Here is a 24,574-nt window from a genome sequence, read left to right as displayed (position 1 = left end):
TTTTCTTTTATATTGTTAATCCTGATACACAATGGGGTTGTTGAAAGTTAGTTTTATGATATACTTGACAATGCCCGGTGAGTATTTGAGGTACAATTTTCCATACCCGAATATATCAACTTAATATTGTGATGTTTTGTGACACTATCGGCGACCCGATAGCAGAGTAGCTAGGTCACGTAACACTTAAATGCCTGACAACGAGTACCCGGTTCGATTCCCGATTGCCTGGCGGCGGTTATGGGGCGGATCCACTGGAATGTGAGTTCAGGATCTCGCCAGTTGTCAGTAATGAGTATGAGTTAGACAGCTTGATATCTCCTGACAGATGGTTCCTCAGCCATCAAAACAAATCACTGGCTATAAGGTAATCTATTAGGCAATCCATGTTAAAGCTAGTTTGAGATGTGTGCATCTCTTATATCACTAACCATATCAACATGGAAGCCATTTTGCTCTTCCGTCATACTAAAGTACTAGTACTTTAGTGTGTAGACTCTACACACTAAACATACAAAGAACTGGAAACAAACTTCAGTCTATGTCTGCATATTGCATATCTAATTTGAATATGGGTCCAAAATAACAGTGTTTATTGACAATAAACATGCTGCATTGTAACATTGCAATGTTGCATTGTCCTGCAGCTGATTACCAGAGTGGAGGTGTACGGTTTACTTTTCTAATTTGAATATGTGCTCATGGTTTCAAACACCCACTCAGTTTAGCTCGATGGGGGCCGAAGCCACAGATAGAGGATTTATAATGAAAGCTCTCTCTATTGGAATGCTGGGACAGAGTCACAAACCACACGCCTGTCACACAGCCCACAACACCCGACCCAGAAGAACGAGAAATTACCTGCCTGCCTTCAATAAATGTCCGGGAGGTTGGAGGGAATAGAGAGCTAGAGGAGGGGGGGGGAGGGGGAGTTCTCAAAGCCCTGTCGCACTCACACTTAAGTAAACATTTTTTAGATGAATAGGGGAAAGACAGGTCTTGGCACCTTAACAAGGTCTAGAAATCAGGAGTCCAGACCAGTAAACTTGGACCTTGGAGAGGAGAGAATGGACTTTAGCCATTTCTTTCAGGGTCGAGTTCTGCAGAACACAGCCCATAGTCCCAACACATTGACCACTGTGAGGTGTGTGTGTGTGTGTGTGTGTGTGTGTGTGTGTGTGTGTGTGTGTGTGTGTGTGTGTGTGTGTGTGTGTGTGTGTGTGTGTGTGTGTGTGTGTGTGTGTGTGTGTGTTTCCTGGCAATTGACGAAGGGACACTATAGGGAGTCGTTTTCTGTGGTCGTAATAGCCTAAAAAGTACTGCTGGCTTTACTGGGAATGTTGGTTAGCCCCCAGCAACTGTAGGATAGAGGGGCTTACTGGTCAGCCCAAGCCTAGACATACCAACCCCCCTCCCCCCCCCCCACACACACACACACACACACACATCTTCTTACATATATGGATTAACCAAGTCCCTATTCTGGACATGTAGCGAAAATAGAAGATCTACAAACTCAAAACGCATCGTGTTGTAGACTGTATTGTAGACCACATAGTAGACCGCTTGGTGACATTTGGTGTATAGGAAAATACTAGCAGACCTAGTATAGAGCCCTGGGAGACCCCGATCAACAACGTATATAGGGTTCAAGTACTGGTCAAGGGGTTGTGTATATAAATTCCTGGAGTACGCCCTCAAGTTCCCTTCACAAACACAGACAGAGGTTTACCATCCATACCATATACTACACCGAGTCATCTGTCGGTGCACCCAAACAAGCAGACAGACTCTCATACAGAAAGTGAAAGTGGCTGCTTAGAGAGGGAAGTGAAAAATTTGAAATACGCAGCCATCTGACCATCTTCCCAACCCGCGGTGTGTGTGTGTGTGTGTGTGTGTGTGTGTGTAGCGGCCTACAGCCCGCGGAGCGGACAGGCTCTCCCAGTCAGCGACGTGTACAGTCAGACAAGGCATCGGCGGCTCGCCTACATAATCCTAATGGGGAAATGAAACGGGAGGGGTTGTGCTGAAGTCTGAGAGCCTTGTTACGGTCTGCGTAAACAAGCGTTGTGTGTGTGTGTGTGTGTGTGTGTGTGTGTGTGTGTGTGTGTGTAGTGTACAGAGGTCCGTCGCAGCAGATGGCTAAGAGGACCAGGGTCATGTGAGGTATCTCATCTCTCCACTGTGAATGTACGCCAACAGTAGAGCTGTGTACGTCGATGTATGTTCTAAATGGAGATTGCTATCTCCAACCAACACCGCCCCCTCCCCCCACACACTCTCTCACACACACACACACACACACACAGTGAGAGACGAGACAGCGAGGGAGAGAGATTAATCAGCACACAGGAAGAGTGGGAGAGACTCAGGCAATTACGTTTTATAATCAAGGCGGTAATTAATTAACTGTGTTGCCTTCATTTGGCTAAGCTCCTCAATCTCCCCAACATTGCGTCAGTAGCTTTTCATCTCCAGGCCAGTATTACTGTGACGCATTTCCTTTTCTCCATGTGAAGTAGGTTGAGTGTTTGGAAATGAGGGAGCTGATCTGAGATCATTTTGAAAATTGGTGCATCGCTGCAAATTAATAATAACAATAATAATACACTGCCTTTGTTTGCATAGTGGGAAAAAAATGGTTAACAAAGATCTTCATGGGGAAAAATGATGAGTCACTGGCTATGATGGTACTGACACACAGTATAGAATTTCTTGAATTTTGATTTTGTCCAAATTTTGTGTTTGCCATGACCACTAACGCAGACTATCTTTAATCACTTGGCGTACCCATTTTGGGCATTTTTTTAAAAAGATTTTCCAAATGTATTTTTCATCATACAATGAAGTATAGGGCTTAACCCATTGAGACCTGAAGCCGATTCTACATGTCTCCTAAATCTCAACAGTATTCTGAAAAACGTATGTTTCTATATCAGTGGTGCTGAATCTTGTTCATGTCAAGGACCCCCAAAATTATATGTATTTGGCCGCGGACCCCCATCAAAATATTTTGTTCCAGGGACCCCCAGAAGCAAAGATTTGAGTTAAAAATGTTCGCTTTAAAAATATATATATTCAAAGCTTTGCACACATTTTTCACGATTTTTCAAAAATAGCAGATCTACAAGCTCGTAGCGCGGCACTCGGTGCCGCGCTATGAGCTTGTAGATCTGCTATTTTTGAATAGCCCAAAGTGTAAAATAATGCTTTTTAGCTCAAATCTAAAAATGACACAGTTCCAGGTCTTAATGGGTTAAGTGATTAACTGATAACTGTTAATGAAAGTTCAATGATCTGTTCACACCCCCACCCACCTACCTACCCCATCAGACACACCCAGATCACTGATAATCCCATCACACCTAGACGATCGTTTGCTCCCCCCTCAGTCCAGTCAGCCATGAGGTGTCTGAGATGGCGGCGTGTGTGTGCTGGACTCCATTATCTCCATTAACTGAACAGCAAAGGCTCCTAGGCTCAAGATGGATTGTAATGAGTTCAGGTCAACATGAGCACCTGATGCCCGATATATACTCGGTTGCGCGTCGTGTCGTGAAACCAAAAGCAGCAGATGTACAAGATCACAACGCGCCACTGCACGAAGCGGTGTGAGCTTGATGATCAGCCATTTTCGGTGTGTGACACCCGTGCACAACAAAGTATAACTCAGGCTTGACACTGGGAGAACGAGCCCATCTGACTCCAGAGTTGACTCCTCTCGTAATGGGAATGTCAGGTGTGAGGCAAAGCCCAGTACAGGATGAGAGCCTGGAAATAATGAAAGTGCCAGTCAGCTCAGAATTGGGGGAAGGACTGGGACGTGCACACAACCATTGGAATAAGCACACTGGAACACACATGAAGAAGATACACAAACACACTCACTATTCACAGTTGTTTTTTGGTCTCTTTTCAGTACAGACCCAAGGCCACCTAACCAAGGTCCATACGGAATAAAAGGCAAAAAAAAAACGGAGTTAAAAGGAATTGGCAGACAGTGAGAGAGAGAGAAATGTGAAAACATTGAAAAAAAAACGTTTCCTCAAGGTTCTTGCCTTGCTTGTTTACAGCTACGAGGGTTCAAAATCATGATAAATGTTCAGCATTTCACACTGACAACATCCCAAGAGCTCACTCCCGGCAATAAGCAACGTTACAGGAGCAAAATGAAACAGAATATTGTACTGGCCTTGGTAAACATTTCCTTAACTCGGATCAACACTCAAACATCGAGCATCTTTCTTTCTTAAACGGTTTCTCTCCTTTCTTAATGAGGCTTAAACTCTGTAATCCCTCTCTGACAAAACCAACAGGCTGCAGAGATGAGGAAGGTGTGCGTGTGTGTGTGTGTGTGGGAGTGGGAGGGGGGGGGGGGGTCTAACCGACCAATGGCAATTCAGAGCCGTCGTGCATGAAGGGAACACTGGAACATCCGTTACCACGGTGATATCTATTTCATTAATGGACACAGGGAGAGTCTCTGGGCCAATCAGACGCCAGGATGTCATCAGCCAGTGCCATCGGAACTCTCCTCATTGTGGCAGAGACAGAGCGAGGCCAGATATCAGACTCCTAATACCTCTCTGTGTTATTGGCAAGTCAAACTTGAAATAAATGCAGCCCAACCTGGAATAAATGCACAACTGATAAGCAAGACTTTATCACACCTATGAAAATGATGGGCTTTATGATAATAAAACAGTAGAAAGACAAGATGTGCTGAAACTAATAAAAAAGAAGAAAGACAGATATGCTGAAACTAATAAAAAATAAGAAAGACCAATATGCTGAAACTAATAAAAAGATAAAGTAATATTATTTTACAGTGCAGGCAAGTGTGAGGGAGACTGAATCTGAATTTGCGTGGCAGACCCCCAGCTGAGCTGCGAGCCCTACAGGGTACAATTATCTGGGATGTGTTGTTGTTGTGTTAAAATTGGAATTGCCGGGGCAGTGGCATCTGAAATGATTGTTTGGGCAACAGCACTGATCAAGCTGGAAGAAGGGTCTGGATGGACCCAACACGACAACAGATGCTCATTCTCTCTTGTCTGCGCTTTGTTTGTGAGCGCAGCATCTCTCTCCACTGATGATGGTGGCCGGTGGAAGGTTCTGAGGACAAAAGCGGTTAAAGCGCTCAGAGAGTCTAGAAGGTCCATTCAGTCGCCGGTATCACAGGACCGACGCAGAACCACTAGAAGCAGCACATTTGTGTGTCCCCCACCCACACACACACACGACCTACAAACGGCCACAAACGGCCATAAAACATAATGACAGACCCATCAGTGAAAATAATTAACCTCGGTCACTGAAGTGATGGATGTTCAATACACACAGCAGCACAGCACAAAGTGATTTCCACAAAGCTGAGGCTCGCGTAGGAAAGTGCCTCCTCTTCGGCACCGGTTGTTCTTTGCACCTTTAAAAAAAATGACAGCAATACAAATGCAACCAGCACCCCTGTGTGCACTGCATTCAAACATCCACCTATGGGGCTGGGGCTGCTATTCCAATCTGATGATAATCATCCTCTGGCAACGCACAAATCTGACGGTTCGTATACTTCTGTGTTGTTCTCGGCAGGAACGATCCTTTGTCTGCTTGGCATACACGCTAGGTAATTAGCATTCTCGCTGGCACATGTCAAGAGACAATGTGTGCCCCTCGATGCTCCGTGACACCCACGCAACAGTGCTTCCACATGCCAACGCGCATCCTCCTACACAACACTGCTCAACCTGCTGCTGTGGCAGGCAGGCAGGCAGGCAGTTCAGAGGACATGGGGAGGGGGAGAGAGAAACAAATAGAGAAATGCCTGATGGTTTACATCTGTTGTCTTTGATCAACGGTAATGCGCTGCCTTGTTTCGCTTAATGTCGTCCTTGAGGGGATACAAGCTTGTGATCCAGCACCAATGGAGACAAAACAAATGGGAAAACATCACAGGGTGCAACAGGCCACCGCTGCAAAAAACTGAAAAACTGGGGAAGAGAACGCGTGGGAATTGAAAATATACACGTTTATGTTATTATGGTGACTGGCCCCAATCAGTCCGAGCTCTTCCCAAAGGTAATGTATTTTTGAATAATACAATGCATGCGGTCCTTATTGTGATATTACATAATATACCACTTTACTGACAAGATTAACATCTATTCATATGAACCCAAACGTCTCTATTCTGGGCATGTCATAATAGGTGAACATTCCACGGAAACAGAAGATCTACAAGATTCACAACACTTTGCATTGCAACGCGTTGTGAGCTTGTGGATAGAAAGAAAAAAGGAGGGGGCCAAGTACAGACTCCTGGGGGACCTCGGTCAATGAAGTACATAAGGGTTTAAGTGGTTGAGGAATAGCGTAGGGGGAAAGAAGGAAAGAAGGGCACCGTCACCTTTTTATTCCGAAGCATGCTTTGCTTCAACCTTTCAAATTGGACTCACAGTCTCGGTGGAAGCTAAACACCTGTGTGGGCGAATAGAGAGAGAGAGAGACAGAGAGCGAGAGAGGAGGATACAGGAGAGGAGAAAACAGGAGTGAATCACAAATCCGCCATCTCTCCACTTCAGTGCTCTACTAACTCCATTCCCCTAGGTGCAGTCAGAAATATGAGAGATCGGAAACATGTCCCAAAACACACCACAAATGCAGTGCTTTTACACAACTGGGCCAAAAGGGCTTTTATGGCCACGATGCAGGTGGAACCCGATATCTAAAATGACTTCGCTGTCAAGCTAGCTAATACCAGCCTCGCACATCTCATAACACACAAGCTCCGTGTGGTGGTGGATATTTGGGGGTTGGTGGTGAAATGGCTTTTCCAGACCCCGAGATCATTATCTCCTCAGTGGTTTGAGAGTAAGCATAGCTTGACCCGTTCACTCATCCAGAGCGGGGTAGACCCGACCACTGGGAAAAATGTCTACCAGCTGTTCAAAAGGCTGTGTCCTCCGGACACACAGCCTTGCATGTGTTATGTAAGCGCGCCTTGAGACTCCCAGTGCCCCGGGCATCCTCGCCATGTGCATCAACATGGCCCTCCATGCATAGGGGGGGGGACTTACTAAATAAAACTTACAGTACTCGAATACATGACGGTGTAAACAGCAGTTGGGGTTGTGAATCTTGACCTTGTGGCGCAGCATTAGCTAGTGTTGGGCATTATAATGAGTTCCCCATCGAGTTGGGCATGAAAAATGGAAAATATTATTTTTTAACACATCATTCAAAAAGAAATAAGTTGCCAAAATAAACCATGTTATTTAGGAGTTGGCTGAAATGGAGGTACAGTGTTGCTTTGCAGAACTAAGGACCACAATGGAAACGAGTCCCCAGGACTTTTTTGTGTTATCCTTTTGGCCTAAATGTTTTACTGTACCTCCGTGCCGTTTGAAGTAAAAAAATATATATTCAAATTTTTTCACACATTTTCACGATTTTTCAAAAATAGCAGATCTACAAGCTCATGAGCTTGTATATCTGATATTTTTGAATAGCCAAAGACATCCAAAATGACAGAGTTGCGTTCGCGGATTGAATGGGTTAATATGTTGATCTGACTCATGTCAGATCATCTAGCAGCAACCATAGAGGCAACAAACACACAAATAAACAGATTAGATCATTCCTGTAGCCGAGAGTACAGTGCAACAACCATAACAACAGAAGGCGGCAGATCGTTGGGGCATCTGCGATTAACGAGACCCAGCTGGCTCATTCAGGTATGCAGAAACCATAGCGAGCGGGAGGCCGAGGAAAAAGCAAGCAAAGAGAGACGGAAGGCTTTGCCCAGACGTCCTGGCGTTCTCACCTTCTCCTCCGGGTACATGCTGTCCCAAGCAGTCCACTGAACAACGCGAGTCAGCGAAGTTCCAGATTGAGCTAGCTCGGGAGTCGGGGAGAGAGAGAGAGAGAGAGAGAGAGAGGGAATGACAGGGGAGCAACTGAACCAAATGACAGTGAGCCGATCAAGGGAGAGAGAAAATGCGCGAATGAAATAGGTAACCCTGTCATGACTGGGGGAATGAATACCACGCTCAACTGACAGAGAGAGAGAGGGAGAGAGAGAGAGGGGGGGGAGAGAGATAGAGAGAGAGACACACACAGAGACACAGAGAGAGAGAGAGAAACAGAATGGAAACCTTAACCAATATAGGAGACAGTAAAGCACAGTTAAATCATGAGTCATCCTGCTCACCGTCAACCACTCAATTCTCATTTGTGAGGATAGAGAGATGAGGAGATGATCAGGCACCTAGCAACCATTCTTTCCCCACTCCCCCTCACCCCCCCAAAAAACAACAACAACAACAGCAACCACCACCTCCTCCTCCTTCTTCAGAGGGATTAGGGCCAAATCCTGGGCATTACACAACAAACACGAGAGACCCCCCCAAACCCAGAGATCCTTCATCACAACCTCCACCTCTTGTGGTCGTCTTGACGGCTCAGCCCGGGGGGGCTTGGCTGGTTATAATCCCCCAAGGATCAGGACAGTGAAAGAGGGGCTGGCGGTAGGGGATGAAAGGTTGTTACAGGTTAGACTGTCGATTCTGCAGAGAAGAGGTGGTTTTAGCCGGTGAGCCTCCTCACTGCAACGCTGTATGTGAGCACACAACGCTCAGTTATACAGTGTGTGGTCATACAGGTGGTGAAAGGCCAACGCGAGGCCATTACAGGGTGGATATGAGATAGGAGTTCTGCACTTACATTCCCTTTGATGATTCCTTCTTTATTCCATCATCAAATTATTACAGATAGGAGGAGGAAGGTTGAACGTTTGCACCACAAATGCTAAGAATATTTAGATATAGCATGTTGTTTAAGACAGACCCTTGGTTTGACGTTTACTTGGGTGTACTACAGTACTACAACCTGGCTAATTTATCCCGTCGTTTGTTGACTGTATTTCATGCCATTTACTCTGTATTTGCAGTTGTGTAAGTCACTCTGGATAAGAGTGTCTGCTAAATGCCTAAATTGTAAATCGCAAAGATATCTCGGCTCGTTTGGTTAATTTGTCTTCATCAACGTGTCAGACACTGACGAATGCCTAACTAGCTGAAACGACCTTCAATCTTCCTCCACTTAAGATGCAACCATTTAATAATGGAATAAAGAAATTCGCATTCATCGTGTGAATTCCTGAGTGCGGTCCCTCCCATCTCTTATCCATTGAATACTGCCTTGCAGTGCTGCACCAGTAGCTCTGTACACACTACACAGTGTGGATTCAATAATACACGCTATTGCAGGGGAGAGGAGGCAGTAGATGGGGAGAGAGAGAAAGAGAGAGAGAGAGAGAGATAACAAGAATGTTGGGATGAAAAAGATAAGCAGACAGCCCAGACACTCATATAGGCACAGAGTCAGGGAAAGGGAGAGACTTCAGAAGAGCTATTTGCTCAGGTCAGTATTAAATTATGGCTGGCTCCAATGCTTCATATTTAAGGGGAAAGCAGTCCTTCATTGAATTAGCCGGCCGGCTGACTCATGGGCCTGGTCCGTACTGTAAGTGTGTGTGTGTGCTGTGCGCATGTGCGCGCGCGAACTGTAGCAGGAATGACAAGTATGCCGTGGAAAACATGCAGGGGCCTCATTTTCAACGTCTATGGAAGTAAGACTCTCGGCACGGTTCCAGATTACGGGGCACCGCAGACAGGAGGAGGCTATGCTTTACTTAACAGGAACATTTGCGCCCAGATCCACTGGTATTTACAAGCTCATTATGTAATAACAAAGTGTACTCTCTTCATACTTACATCAAAACGAGTTCCAACTAAATTTGGTAATTGAGTCTTGTAAAAATTCACTGCGAGGCCCGGTTGACATTTAGACTCAACTGTGACGAAATCTATTTAGGAAAGTGTAATTAGTGGCTTGTTGTAGCGCTGCACCACTTTATTTGGTGTCTAGGAAGGAAGAAGACATTTTTGTACAGGAAATTGAAGAGCTCTGCAGCGACGAAAACACTCTGGGACATAAACAGGAGCCACGCTTTCTATGAACAATGCAGAAATCCTGCTGCATCCAGGACATCACTTACATCACTGCTCATTAATGAGCCAATTCACAGCACCAGAAACCGAAGATGCAAATGTAGTACTAGTGAATAGTCCAAACACTTCTATGGGTAACATCTTTGTGAAGTACACTACTGACAGGGCTTTTCCCTGTGCACAACCCCCCACCCCAAAACCAAAACACACACACACAAAGAAACAGCATTTCAATAAGCTGCTAAGCCCACGGTGCTCATTCGCAACCTTTGCTCCGTTGCAAAAGTCTGTAAACATACAACTTAGCGGAAGCGGAGTGAGAGTGCATACACATGCACAAGTCACTCATGACTGAACAGCATGGTGAACAATGAACGTAATTTAATGTCACTTAGCAGCTGCTGCTCAGACACCGGTAAAGCAAAAGTTACAATCTTTTCAAACATCTTTAATGGTGACGTTGCAATTATGTTTTCACTTTGACTTTCGTGCCATTTATCTGAATGCAGAAGCCATGCCTGAGGTTCATAGCTCACAGACAGCTCCAGATTGTGTGCCTGGTCCGCTGGCCCTCAGGGTTCTAGTCTGCCTGAATTTGCCTGTCATCCCACAGCGACAACAGCATCTCTGTCACGGCCGAGGGTCTCTCATTTTGTCCCAAACTCAAAATAAGTTTGGGACCCCCCAACCCCCCCCACACACACACACACACACACATGCCTCCACATGCGCCACTAGCAAACAGAAGATTAGCCGAGACCTTACAGTGGGGCTAAAATCAGACACGAGGAATGTAGACTTGGGACAAGCTCAGCTGTTCTCTGCCTCTCTTTCTACATCAAATTAGTCCCCGGATGCATTTACGATCCAGTTATGTCAGAGCAACTGTAAGCGTCTTCAAAGCAGACCCACAGGGTAGCCATGGGACAAGACCATGCAACAGAAATACATACAGTTTATTTTAGGTGGTGACTGATATAGCTCCTAATCTCACTGACATACCAGCTACATGAGGTTCAGTGACCGCTGCACACGGCACATGTTGAGATACTATTCTTTTATCGAGTGACTAAACAGCTAAATGTGTTTGTGTGGGGAGGGAAGGGGGGGGGGGAAGCCCGGCAGGGGTGGTTCTTCACACCACGTTCGTGGGCTGTATTGTCTGGCGGTATGAAGGCAGAACGTGAAGGGCTTCTGAAGGTCACGTATGATCATATAATGGGAGTGTTGAGCGAGAGCAGGCCAGGCCGCTGGCACCGCGACGCAAAACCCACACACACAAACAGATCCATGGGGCCACCTCAGCGTGTCGTCTGTGACTCACCATCATGGAGAGAGAAAACAACAATCTGGCCTCTCACACACACACACCAAGGTTTTTTAGCGTGCAAAACTGGTTTGAATTTGAAAAGGAGATATTGTGTGAAGACCAAGGGTACATGATCAGATTTGAATTCATATATATAATATATCCTATTCTACGAAGCTCTGTAGCGGTGAGCCCAAAATCTCTTCTGCCCGGTTCTCCTCAGTGGCTGGAGCAATTGCTCTGCATTTGCACACAGCCATTGACCATTACCATGTGCACGGAACAGCGAAGCCCGTTTTTTGTCAGCCGTTTATTAGCGTTTTTGTGTTCGCTGGCTCCCGGGTTGCCAAATCATGTGCGTGAAACAAGCGTGGGTGCTCATATCCCCCCGACGGTTATGGTCTAGTATGTATAATTTGTAAGTCTCTCTGGATAAGAGCGTCTGATAAATGCCAAAATGTACTTGGGGTGGGGTTTAAAATGGGGTGAGAAGATGTGCCAGAAAACTCAGTGGACCCTCACTCTGTCAGGAGGTGAAGGAAAGTGAACCATCACCTGCCGTTGCCAAGGCTCCAGAGATAAGCGAATTACACAGCCAAAGAATGGAAGGACAAGTCAAGGGAGGCGTTAACCATCAATCAGTGGTGAAATCAAATCAATTACAAGCAACCAGCTGGCACTCCAGCAAAGGACCGTCACAGACAAATCCCTAATACACATCCATCCATCCGTCCGTCCGTCTGTTTGCCCATCCATCCCCTCACCCACAGACAGAGCTCTTTTAACCCATTAAGACCTGGAACTGTGTCATTTTTAGATTTGAGCAAAAAAGCATTATTTTACACTTTGGGCTATTCAAAAATAGCAGATATACAAGCTCATAGCGCGGCACCGAGTGCCGCGCTACGAGCTTGTAGATCTGCTATTTTTGAAAATTCGTGAAAATGCGTGCAAATCTTTGAATATATATATTTTTAAAGCAAACATTTTTAACTCAAATCTTTGCTTCTGGGGGACCCTGGAACAAAATATTTTGATGGGGGTCCGCGGCCAAATACATATCATTTTGGGGGTCCTTGACATGAAAAAGATTGAGCACCACTGATACAGAAACATATGTTTTTCAGAATACTGTTGAGATTTAGGAGACATGTAGAATCGGCTTCAGGTCTCAATGGGTTAAGAAAGTAGTGGTGGAAAGAGTGAGGAATGGACAATGGAATGAAAAACTAACTAGTACGAAGAGACAGCGAGCGAGCAGTGTGTTACTAGTGCTCCGAATTATGTGAGGAAAGCGCCACTGCATTGATTTGTCAGAGTGATACCATGATGTGTGTGTATGTCTGGCTTTGCCATGTCCCTTTGAATGTGTATGTCTCTTTCACACACACACACACACTTTGCCTGCACCCACGCAATGGCAGGAAGGAGTGGAAGTGGGGGAGTTAGCTTTAGCGCAGGGTCCAATCTCTCGCCTGGCAACAGGCCAGACAGGGAAGACGAAAGGCTAATTCATGCTTCATCGCATGTAGGTGTTGCTCAAAAAAAAAAAAAAAACGACTGATTATCGCGTTTTTTCAATTGATAAGTTATTTTCGGTGAGCAACAATGTTTAAATTAAAGGTAGGGCGTGGTATATTTAATAGCTCCATATTCTGATTGTAATCATTATACAGAGTGTGTGTTCAGTAACAGGGAAGTCCCTTGTCTCTCCAACTCTTTAGTAAACATTAAATGCATTTCAGGCCGGGATACCAGTTTTATCCCATCAGGAGAGAGAACTCATACTGGATACAGTATAAACACATGTAATTGAAAGTGATGGCTCAGAGAAATGAGCAGATAGAATTGGAACTGGAACACAGTAAACTTGAAACTGATTAATGGGTTACTCTCTCCTCCCGAGAGAGAGAGAGATAAAAAGAATGGCTGAAAAAACTGGCAACCCACCTGAAAATGTGTTTTCTGTCTATTAAAGAGCTAGAAAGATGGGGGAGACCCCTTTACTGAACAAACATTCTACAGCAATGATTACCATCAGAATATAGAGCTTTAAAGGTTTCATGACGTTCAGTTTTACCACACATTAAAAGTCTTTGTCATGGTCCTTCAAACGTGTATAAAAAGTTTTAACAAAAAAATCCACTCCAGTGATCCATGGCAGGTGTTTTTCTCTCACATTTCTAAAGCCTTTTCAACTGCAATGAAAAAAGAAATCTTTGCCTGCGGGTGTCGCTGTTGAGGGATTTTGCCTGTCAATCATCGCCTCTGCTCCGCCCCCCCCCCAAAGGAAAGGATAGGGGAGGAGAGGGGCGAGGAGGAGAGTGGGCAGGATTAATCGGCTGAGACCTCACTGCCGAAGGGCCAAGCTCAGATTACTTTTCAGCCTAATTATTCAGAAAACCCCACACCACAGAAAATCTACTGAATGCTCAAAGTTCAGATTTTTTGGGTGTAATTGAGGTCATAAAACCCCCCAAAAAACTAAAAATAAAAAAAGTGAAAAAGAATGTCATAGGACCTTTAAACTTCTAACAAAAAATATTTAAACCAAAATATCACTTACACCACCTTTAACCACTTAAGCCTTAATTGATATACTTCATTGTACGGATGATAGCGAAAATAGCCGATCTACAAGATCAACAACGCATCGGACCACGGTGCATTGTGAGGTTGTAGATCTGCTATCTTTGACATTTGTTTTGAAAGTTTGGTTAACTTTTCATCTATAATGAAATGCCCCCAATAGGGATGCCAGGTTTAACCCATTGAGACCTGAAGCCGATTCTACTGTACATGTCTCCTAAATCTCAACAGCATTCTGAAAAACCTATGTTTCTATATAAGTGGTGCTCAATCTTTTTCACGTCAAGGATCCCCAAAATGTATGTATTTGGCCGCAAAACCCCATCAAAATATTTTGTTCCAGGGACCCCCAGAAGCAAAGATTTGAGTTAAAAATGTTCGCTTTAAAAATATATATATATTCAAAGATTTGCACACATTTTCACGATTTTTCAAAAATAGCAGATCTACAAGCTCGTAGCGCGGCACTCGGTGCCGCGCTATGAGATTGTAGATCTGCTATTTTTGAATAGCCCAAAGTGTAAAATAATGCTTTTTAGCTCAAATTAAAAAAATGACACAGTTCCAGGTCTTAATGGGTTAAAGTGGTTAGGCTTACCATGAGACCACAAAGATAAAAAAAAACACAGAAGGAGGGGGTTCCACCTGCCTCTCTGGACCACCGCTCATCCGACTGCTGTCCATCCGCCACTACTGTAGCTCATCATCAACACTTCCAAAACCCAACCATGCAAATGTCCCAGACCAGAAAACGTGTGTACTGTACTTCGGGCCCGTGCAAATTGACAGGCGTGAAATTAATTCCAAAAAAAGCTTGTTGAACGCAGACAGACAGACAGGCAGCAGAGCAGAACCAGCCAATGGGGACTTTTTTTCCCCCTTCTTGTGTTCAAATAAAGGCTCTGGAGACATTTCAATAGCAACCCAGAGAATACGCAGCCACGTTTTGAACCACTTCCAACCTGGCGTTCCTATTTTGGGCAAAATAAATCTGAAATAGCTAATATAGCAGATCTATAACGCATTATGAGTTTAATAGATGGTCTATTTTCACTATTTGTCGTATGACAAAGTGTATAGGGGTTTAAGTGGTTGATGTGACATCTAAAAAAAATCATATCCGTATACACACACACACACACACACGCACACGTTGATCCCCACGGTAGGGCGACTGGGGGCTACAGACTGATCCTCGGCAGATATGACCTAGTTTCTATTCAAGCCCCCCCCCCCCCTTCTCTCCCTCTCTTTGTTAAACTCAGTGGTGGAAGAGACCTCCACTACCAGGGGAACAAAGAACTCAGGCTGTTACATGGAGCCTTCGAACAGGCTGACCCTGCCTGGATACAACCAACACCCCTCCAAAAAAAATAATACTGCTGTGCTCATCTTCCACAACAGCCTCCGTAACACTGAGAAATCCCTCTTACTCACGGTTTCTAGGTCTACCCTCTGCACAACTGCAGATAGGAGTGGGTAGACTTTCCCTTAGAGTTGTCAAACGGATGGATGGATGGATGGACTGACGGACAGACAGAGGTTAATTTCACTCTACCTAACCCATCAAGGGATGTCGGCGGATTGGGGTGGATTCTCTGTCCTACACGCTGATGCTGTCTGTGAGGGTTCAATATATTATTTCTGTGAATGGCTTTGTCCCCAATGGGTACTGGACTCTTCTGCACGAACACCAAGCTAACACCCACTTACAGGCAAGATAGATAACAGGTCTCGCTTCGGAGCGCTGGTAACCTTACACACAGTCCTGACAAGACAAGGACATCAGGAAGTGTGAACAGCCAAATCGGTGTGGATAGCAGTTCTCCGGTTTTAAATCGAATGAATGTAGCCACGCCCTCAAGCATAACCACCTTCTTCTTTTTTTTACTTTTTCACTGGCCGAAGGCGTGGCCGACCGCGTGTCCGTCCGTCTGTGTGTGTACAGCTAATCTCTGGCACTGTTGGACCGATTGGCGTGAAAAAATGTTCTAGTTCTAAATGGGACCATGTTTTACTTCAAACTACCGATTGACAACATAAGCTCATTAAGAAAATAAAATCTGAAGTAATAAACCAAGTGAGACATAGCGGCATTTTCCCATCGACTCCCATAGGATCCAACTTATTTTGCAACCAGTAAAATCGCCCCCCTGCTGCTCATTAGATAGAATGTATGTTTAAGACACTTCCGGCTTGTTCAAAACACACTTTTTATGTCTCCGCCTACAACGTTTGAGCTGTCCGCCGCACATTTGGTGCAAATGATTAGATCACTGGAAGCCCGTTGTTTTTATGAAAAGATATAATCTTCCGCTATTTTCCATCGTTCCCTAAACTATAGAAAAGAGCACCAATCCTGTGCTTTTAAGTTAATGAGGACTGCACAAAAGCCCAATACATAGACGAATGGCAAACAGTGAGGATTTAACGACTTAAACCCTATATACTTAACCCCCAGGGCTCTATACTAGGCCCCCTCCTTATTTCCACTACCCCAAATCCCTTTGGTTAAAATAGCTGATCTAAAAGCTCCCATGGTATTGTGTCGTGAGCTTGTAGATCTGCAATATTCACCGAATGCTCACCCCAGAATAGGGTTCATGCGGTTAAGAGGAAGTGAACCAGCTCCATGCCCCCTACCTGCATGTGTTCCGTGGAGCTGCTGCTAAGGTCGTCCCCAGACTCCGAGTCGTTCCGGAGCTTGTCAGACCCCTCCCCCGTCAGGTCACCTGAAGAGGGGGTCTTGTCGCTGTCCGGACTCCCGCCGTTGCGCTCGCTCGCGGGTTTGGGCGGAGGCGAGTCGGCGCGCGTTCGCGGCAGCGTGGAATTGTTGCCTGTGTGATGGTGGTTGTTATTGTTGTGCAGGAGGACCAGTTCGGCCACCACCTTGCAGTGCTGAGGACTCCCTACGTTCTGGTTGGCGTCCCTGGCCAGAACGGCGGGCGGCGTGACGCGGTCCGAGGAAGGCGACGGCGTGGAGGAGGGCGGCGGGCGGCCGAAGCTGGACATCTCCTGCTGCGGCGGCCTGTTGAGGTTCTCGTCGGACGCCCGGCAGATCTCCAGAACCGTGGGCTTGGCCCTCGGCGTGGGCTTCTGAGGGGGCAAGAGCGCCCGGCGCACCTCCTTGACGTACTGGGCCGGCACGTAGAAGGCCTTGTTGCCCTCCTCCTTCCTCACCTGCCACCAGTCTTCGTTGGTCTTCCTGACCAGCATGTAGCACTCTCCCTGACGGATGGTTATCATCTTGTCCTTGGCCTTGTACTCGTAGTCGTACTCCACCTCGATGTAGACCTGGCCCGGGGCGATGGCAGGCAGACCCTCCCGGTCCACCATGATGGCTCCAACGATCGTTCCAACTCGGGACCTCAGAATGTTCAGCAACTGAGCACTGGAGGGATCCTCATCTCCAACTAAAGACCCAGTGGACAATTCAGCTGCAGGAGATGGAAGAAAGAGACAAGAAATGTTTTAGTTACAAACAATTTTTTTTAGGGATGCACCGAATGGGAAATTCTTGGCCGAAACCGAATGCCGAAAATAGAAAACAGTTGGCCGAAAACCGAATACCGAAAGGCCGAATATGATAAATATATATACATGTATATAATGAATTTATTTGTTTACCAATGTTGATCAGCTACCTGATTATGGCAAAAGACATGATTACGGCAAAACTTAACTTAAATAATAATCACTATTATGGGTCCATAAAACATTTATTCAGCACTTTTGAATCCATACATTAATTCCAGACTGACTGCTGAAAGATTGTAAAATGTAAACATTTATATAATTATATAATAGTAATATTCCACATTTTATTCCAAGATTTTTTGAAAATAGCATTGTTTCGGTGTCTTTCGGTGATATCGGCCGATATGTTTCGGTGTCTTTCGGAAAGCCGAAAATGCTTTTTTTAACCATTTTCGGCCGATATGTTTCGGTGGCCGAATATTCGGTGCATCCCTAAATTTTTTCCCACAACACAGTAATAAGGCAGAAGCCCTTGAGCACAAATTCTGAGACATGAACGTGAACGCACACATTTCCAGACCACTCTAAACACACCGCCGTTCCATGTGACTCAACACACAGGTTAACCTCTCAGTCTCTCAATACCCACCTACTATTACTCAACTAATTGCTGCTAAACCACAACCTGCCACAGCCACAATGCAGACAGCCTAAAAGTCACGCTATGACCCGACCCACCGCCAGACATAGGAACAGCCCCGGGGCACCGCCTCTCTCTCTCCTCACCACAAACCACAACAGAGCGTCAACACAGATTGCTGTGGTAACCTATGTGACCGCACAGGATATCCAGGACAGTAATCTGACCCTTCACTGCAAAGCCACCAGTGGCAATGGCAACGCAGCCCCACGCACCGCTCCTACGTGGGACTCCAATAACACTGGACTCTGTCAAACTCACTATCTTTTACAGATCGCATCCTGATATTACTTCTGGTAACAGTCCTGCATTGCAGAATTACATTATTATTCATTGAAACGGCCACGCTGTAAAGTCAGAGTGTTCAAAACTGGAGCAGGGACTTTAAACTCCCTTCCCAATAAGTGCATTTTTTCTCTGACAAATAGCCCGACCTCTGTGAAGGACCCCGAGGCCCCTCTCTGTGTTTTGGGTATGAGTGGCTGGCCTGTCATTGATTTATCTGTCAGAGAGAATCCCCTTGACATTTAATCTACAAACCCCCCCCCTGCCCCCTCATACAGGGTACACCCCACCACACCACCACTGAAGAGGAGCTGCCGCCAGGCCGCAACTCTCCTCATATCAAATTCTCTTTCTTCTTGCCTTAAATAGCAGTCGGCCGTCGCACTGACATCCTGGCAGCATGGGGCGGTAAGAGCAGGTGCTTTTAGCGAGGCGTGAGAACACACAATCTATAAGGGGCTCCCCTCCTCGTGCTTAACGAATATGTACACACACATACACATGCTAAGCCTCGGAGCGAGACAGACAGTCACGGCACCCAGAATAGAGCCGAGTTGGTTGGAGAAGTCTGGCCCAACGTGAGAGTGAGAGACCAAGAGAGAACATGACAAATGTAAATGAGGCGCGTGTAATGGTCCAAAGTGGTTTCTATTTTATCTGTTCCAAGACCATGACACACACCGACAGAGAGACACACACTGTGCATTATGTAACGCCTGGGCTTTGTGTGTGTGTGTGTGTGTGTGTGTGTGTGTGGTACTGTCTGACAGTACGCTGGGCCTGTCCCAGCAGAACTACTGCGATGTCAAATCGAAACCAAATCTCCAGGAATCTCCCTCTCTCTGTGTGTATTAGAGGACACAATGAAAGAACACTGATTTATCAGTCACAATCATGTGAAGTGAGTCATGCGTGTGTGTGTGGTTGTGAGAGAATCAATCACACATGTCACTCTCCAGTCTCCTATACAGTAAATCCCCCCTCCCTCCAACACAGTTCACACTCCCACCAGGTGTGAAGTCTGCAGACCGGTTGTCTCCAAAAGGTTCCGTCAGGCACCTTGCTGACTGTGATGACTAGTGTCGTGGTACATGATAAACAGCCTCAACCTGCTGCTGATGTGACAGCAACCATCATCACACAATGAATTTATGATGGCAGAGTAGAGCGAAGTTACACATCTGTGTGACTGTATGACTACTGTGTGTTCGCATAAAGGACAAAGCCTATTAAGAGTGACATCATGGTGCCAGTGCGTTGCACTGTCCCTGTGATGGGAGCGTGAGAGTGTCTCCCAGAAACACTCCGGACTAATCTGCTCATTAGATAGGCCTATCTGTTGAGTCTAGCCTGGACTGGGTGCCATTTTCACACCAGTTGGAATCTGAAAGTGGAGGCACTTGTGTCTAAGATTAAAGTTCCAAGAAAGAATAGCCAACAACTGTTCAGCCCAACAAGGAAGCATAGTCAGAGACCTTGGTTGTTAAAATGGTACCTCGGGCAAAGAGTAGTGGCTGATTTATGATAGAAATTAACAGTGTAACTGTAATTATTTGGTCAATTATTTGGTTATTGAAGGTCAATATTAAACTGCTAAACTGGCTCAATTTTTCATAATGAGGAACACGTTGATGCCAAGTCATGTTTATACAGGGAAATAGCTTCAAAATCTACATTTAAAAATTGAACATTATGACATAACAGCATATTCATTTAGATAGTACACAGTACTTTAGACTTTAGACCGGAGACAAGGTTAAGAGCAGCTCAAGATGCTGAGGTTTTTGGAGGCATTTCAACTTTATTTTAGGAACTCTCTTTATGGGAATTTTACACAAACATCCTTCTAATCTGTCTATATCAATCATCCGTCCATATCTGTAGAACCCAGGAACGTTTTCAGAAGGCAGACAGAGGCAGTTACGTGGCTGAAGATCAAACGTTACATCATCAAACTTGGCGGAGGCCCTCGCGCTTGAGTCACCGGCTCTTTGGCATTAACTACCATTAACAATAAATTCAGATCGACTTCTCAGACGCAGTACAGTTCAGAGTTGCAACTCAAAAATCTCCAGCTTTTATTTGTGTGTTTTGCTTCCCCCCTCTCTAATCTGGCACTGTGTATTTATATATTTCTGTGGAAGGCTGACAGAGGACCACCAGACACAGTGAATTCCATTGTAAACGAATCCCCCTCTCTCTGCATGCAGCCAGAACAAAGTGAATTCTCAGAGGAGCCCTCAGCCAACTTGTTGCTCTGTGAAAACCATAAGTGTGGCACACAGTGGCTGCTCCACAACAGGTTGACGACGTTACCCCGGATTGTATATTCTCACTGTACTTTGACAGCTATCATTTTGAAAGGTACTATACAACACTAAAACAGAGCTTGCTTCTAAGGAATAACAGTATTTGGGTGGTATTTGGGTGTCAATAAAGTCTGTAGTGTTTTGAGTCTGTTGTCAGCCTTTATTTAACATGTGACTGACAAGAATATTCATTACCATGAGATAATACACTACACGGTAGGCTGACAAGGAGACTCGCTCACTGCATGAAGGTATAGGAAAAACTCCTTAGACGAGACTTAAAGAATTTTTTTTTTCTTTATTTTATGATGCCCATAGTGTGCTCGGTGCTCAGTGAATTAGAAAGCAAAACGTTTTCAGTCCTCCCAGGACCTTCGTCAGTGCTATACGAAGGTCCTGGGAGGACTGAAAACGTTTAGCACCTGCAGTTAATCTTCATCAAAAGGACAAAGAAAGGCGCAACAGTTCTCCTGTTCTATAATACACTACACAGAATAATAATTCTACCACTAATCAGCCTCTAATTGCAAATGAGACAACTATTAACTAGCATAGAAAGTACTAGATCATTCCATCTTCTAGGACAAGTGGTTCTCAACCTTTTCAGGCTGTGACCCCCCAAAATAATCATATCTGAACTGGGGACCCCCTACCCTGTCAAGCACTTGGAATGTAGGAGTTGAGGCATTCAATTTTGTTTGACTGGGTTCCACAGATAAATATTGTGAAAATAGCAGATCTACAAGCTCACAGCGCCTCACGTTCCGAGGCGTTGTGAGCTTGTAGATCGGCTATTTTCACAAATTTAGCTTCTTTCTTATATTATTTGACAATTTGGCCAATGTTTGACCAGTTTCTATAGTATGGTTTGTTGATGACTTTTTATGCAGTCATGGTCTTTTTCTTTTCAAGGTATTGAAAAGGTCTTAAAAAGTCCTTAAATTCTCACTTCACTGTCATCTGGGGGACCCGCCCCCCCAAATCATGTGGTGGACGCCCCTGGGGGTCCCGACCCACAGGTTGAGAACCACTGTTCTAGGATCACGACCTGTGCTTTTTTGTCTCCAACAACCACTGAAACACCGTGAGATTGTGAAGTGCCTTTGTCCCCAGTGGTTCATTCAAAACACATGTCGCCATGGCTGCACGCCAAGCATGAGCATCCATCCATTCCAACATGTGTCGTTTAGTTTCTGCATTTCCACTTATCTCTGCTGTCTGTCTATCTGCTGGTTACATTAAATATGGAGGCTGGTCTACTATAAAGATGGGAGGCAGACAGAGGGAATAATACGGTCCTGCCGAAATTATGCAATGCAGAAAAAAAGTATGACAGCAAAAATAAGCAGTGTTGCCATATTCTGCGAGAGAAGCAAGCAACCTGGTCTATTTTCCAAAAAAAGAAAATAATAATCTTGGGGGGGGGGGAATAGGTACTTTTGGCCATTCATCCAAACAGAAAAGTCCTATCTGATTGTATTTAACAACGTTAAACTCACCAAGAGTGCAGCTGTACGGAAAGCTTTCTATCTGCAAAGTTTTTGTTTCATAAAAATCCACCATAGACATAGTTATTATGAGCTACTTTCTGTCAAGAAATTGTGTGTTGGAGTTTGGAAGCACTCGTTTTCAATAACACAACGAGCTGACCTGCTGCCTCCTGCATTATGTGCAATTAAGAAACAGGTGGTACGAAGGACCGAGGAGTGATTTCCAACGAGAAAACACAGAAAAATAATCACTGCACAGAATTTCTTGACAGAAAGTATAGCTCATAGTCATAACAATAACATGTCTACGGTGGATTTTTATGAAACAAAAACGTTGCAGATAAGAAAGAGGATAATTCAAGCTTTCCATACAGCTGCAATGTTTGTGAGTTTAAAGGAGGAGTTCACCCAAAAAATTACTTATTTTCTATCAATTACACACCCCATGAAGCCCTGATTTCATGGATTTACTTTTGTTTTTGTGGCATTCCTAAGACAATAATTTGATGACTGTGTGTATTTCCGGTAGGAGACACAAATAATCTACTTTGTGTCTCCTACCAGATACATTAGCCGGTAGGAGACGGGAATCAAATTATTAGCTTAGGAATGCAACAAAAACAAAAAAGAATCCATGGATTCAAGGCTTCATAGGGTGTGCAATTGGTAGAAAATAAATCATTTTTTGGGTGAACTCCTCCTTTAAGGTAATCAGATTTTTCAGACTTTTCTGTTTGGATGAATAGGCTGTCATCATGTCAAGGGTTGGTATGGCAAAATTTGCAACTCCAGATTCCAGATATTACAAATAGGATCTAAGAGTTGCTTGCGGCTAGTAGTAGCTATGAGGGGTCCCTCCCTGGCACATATTTTCAAATGGGGAGGTGCTGTAGAGACAAATACATATTAATTTGGGGGGCCATTCAGGAAACAATCCCCAAAAAAAAGCAAGTCTAAAGTCGCATATAATAAGCGGACATGGCAACCCCCTGCAAATAAGCAGCGTGCCTCACGAACCGTGGGCTGAGCGGCCGAGGAATGCCCGGGGCAGGGGGGCTGTCTTTCAGGGGAGAGGGGGGGGGGTAACTAAGGTGGGGGCAGGGTCTCGACTCTCGAGGATAAGACCCCCCCCAAGACAAGTAGACTTAAGTAGAGGACTGCAGAAACATAACAAAAGAGAGTTAAAATACATATTCAGGAGTCTTTGATTCGACAGACATCACCAAATATTCCCAGGACTTGACTGACAAAGGGCAGGATGATTGTGTCTGAGACACAGTATTGATGAATATTATACCCTGGCTGTTTAACATACAGAAACGTAGGCTTTTTTGCACTGCAGGCAGCCCTTGTTCACAGTTAAAACACACACACACACACACACACACACACACACACACAGGTCAGAAACAGACAGATCTGGGAACACATCGGGGGGGGGGGATTGTTTTTTTTGAGAGAGATTAGAAAACAGACTAAACAAACCTAAAACAAAACAGATTTAATTAGCACAATCAGAACACCCATTATCGATCCCATGATCACCACTAAGCCCTTCAATTTGTACATAACATGAGAGCAAATGGCTGGAACATTTAAAATCTGCTAGACAACACATTGCACCAGGAATAATAACCATGCAGAGCTTTGCTTGCTTTGGTACTGCATCTACTGCAGGTTCATTTTGAGAGAATCCAAAAGCAGAATGGCTCCTGTCCAGCAGCAGTAGGCTACTTTGTGTCATTTTTGGTCACTGGAAGGCTATTGGTTTCGTTACTTTGTTGTTGCCATGCACGCTTGCGAGACCCCTCTCGGGGTCTTGCAAGCGTGCATGGCAACAACAAAGTAACGAAACCAATAGCCTTCCCAGTGACCAAAAAAATGACACAAAATACATCCATTCCACACACACACACACACACACACCAACCTTTAATAACGGGGGATAGCCGCAATCTCTCGTCACACTCCTCTGCCGCCCAGTGAGGTAAGACAAGTTTTTTCCCCCAAGTATTTTTGAATAGATCGGCTGGCTTTCAGAATAGTCTGCGACCCCGATCAGATAGCTTGTGGTTTCAGCCAGCCAGGCAGGCAGTCACATAGTCGCAATCCCCCGCCTCGCCTCGTCTCTCCCGGCAGACAGACAGACAGACAGACAGACGTGCTGCTGTCGCTGTGCGCGCTGCGCTGCGCTCAGTGTTGCCAGGTTTTGGGAGAGAAATAAGCAACCAGGGGGGGTCTAGGGAAAACAAAAGCCCAAAAGAAGAAACTTTTAGGCCACATGACATGAGCACTTTAAACCTATTATGCATCGGCTATTTGATCGATCACAAGCGTCGCATAGAGCTTGTAGAGCGGCTATTTTCAAAAAAAAAATATTGAAGAAAATGTGAAAAATGTAAAAA

At 45.1% G+C, this 24,574-nt stretch overlaps 1 protein-coding gene across 6 annotated transcripts in view; it reads right to left on the bottom strand.

Annotated features, from left to right (window-relative positions):
• Window positions 1–24,218, bottom strand: part of LOC308076742 (rho GTPase-activating protein 12-like) — a 78,327-nt gene extending 54,109 nt beyond the window's left edge. For all 6 annotated transcript variants that reach the window (XM_080417188.1, XM_080417190.1, XM_080417189.1 and 3 more), the window contains exons 1-2: window positions 24,100–24,218; window positions 16,552–17,345 (exon numbers count right to left, since the gene is read on the bottom strand). In XM_080417188.1, the coding sequence (XP_080273314.1) occupies window positions 16,552–17,244 (693 nt within the window). In that variant the 5' untranslated portion in view covers window positions 17,245–17,345; window positions 24,100–24,218. The remainder of the gene's footprint in view (window positions 1–16,551; window positions 17,346–24,099) is intronic.
• Window positions 24,219–24,574: the final 356 nt, after the last annotated feature.

Source organism: Gymnoscopelus braueri (assembly GCF_963280865.1).
Source record: "Gymnoscopelus braueri genome assembly, chromosome: 21".
In the NCBI taxonomy this organism is placed as follows: Eukaryota; Metazoa; Chordata; class Actinopteri; order Myctophiformes; family Myctophidae; genus Gymnoscopelus; species Gymnoscopelus braueri.
Note: the sequence above shows the minus strand (reverse complement) of the source record. Positions and strands in the feature narration are given on the sequence as shown.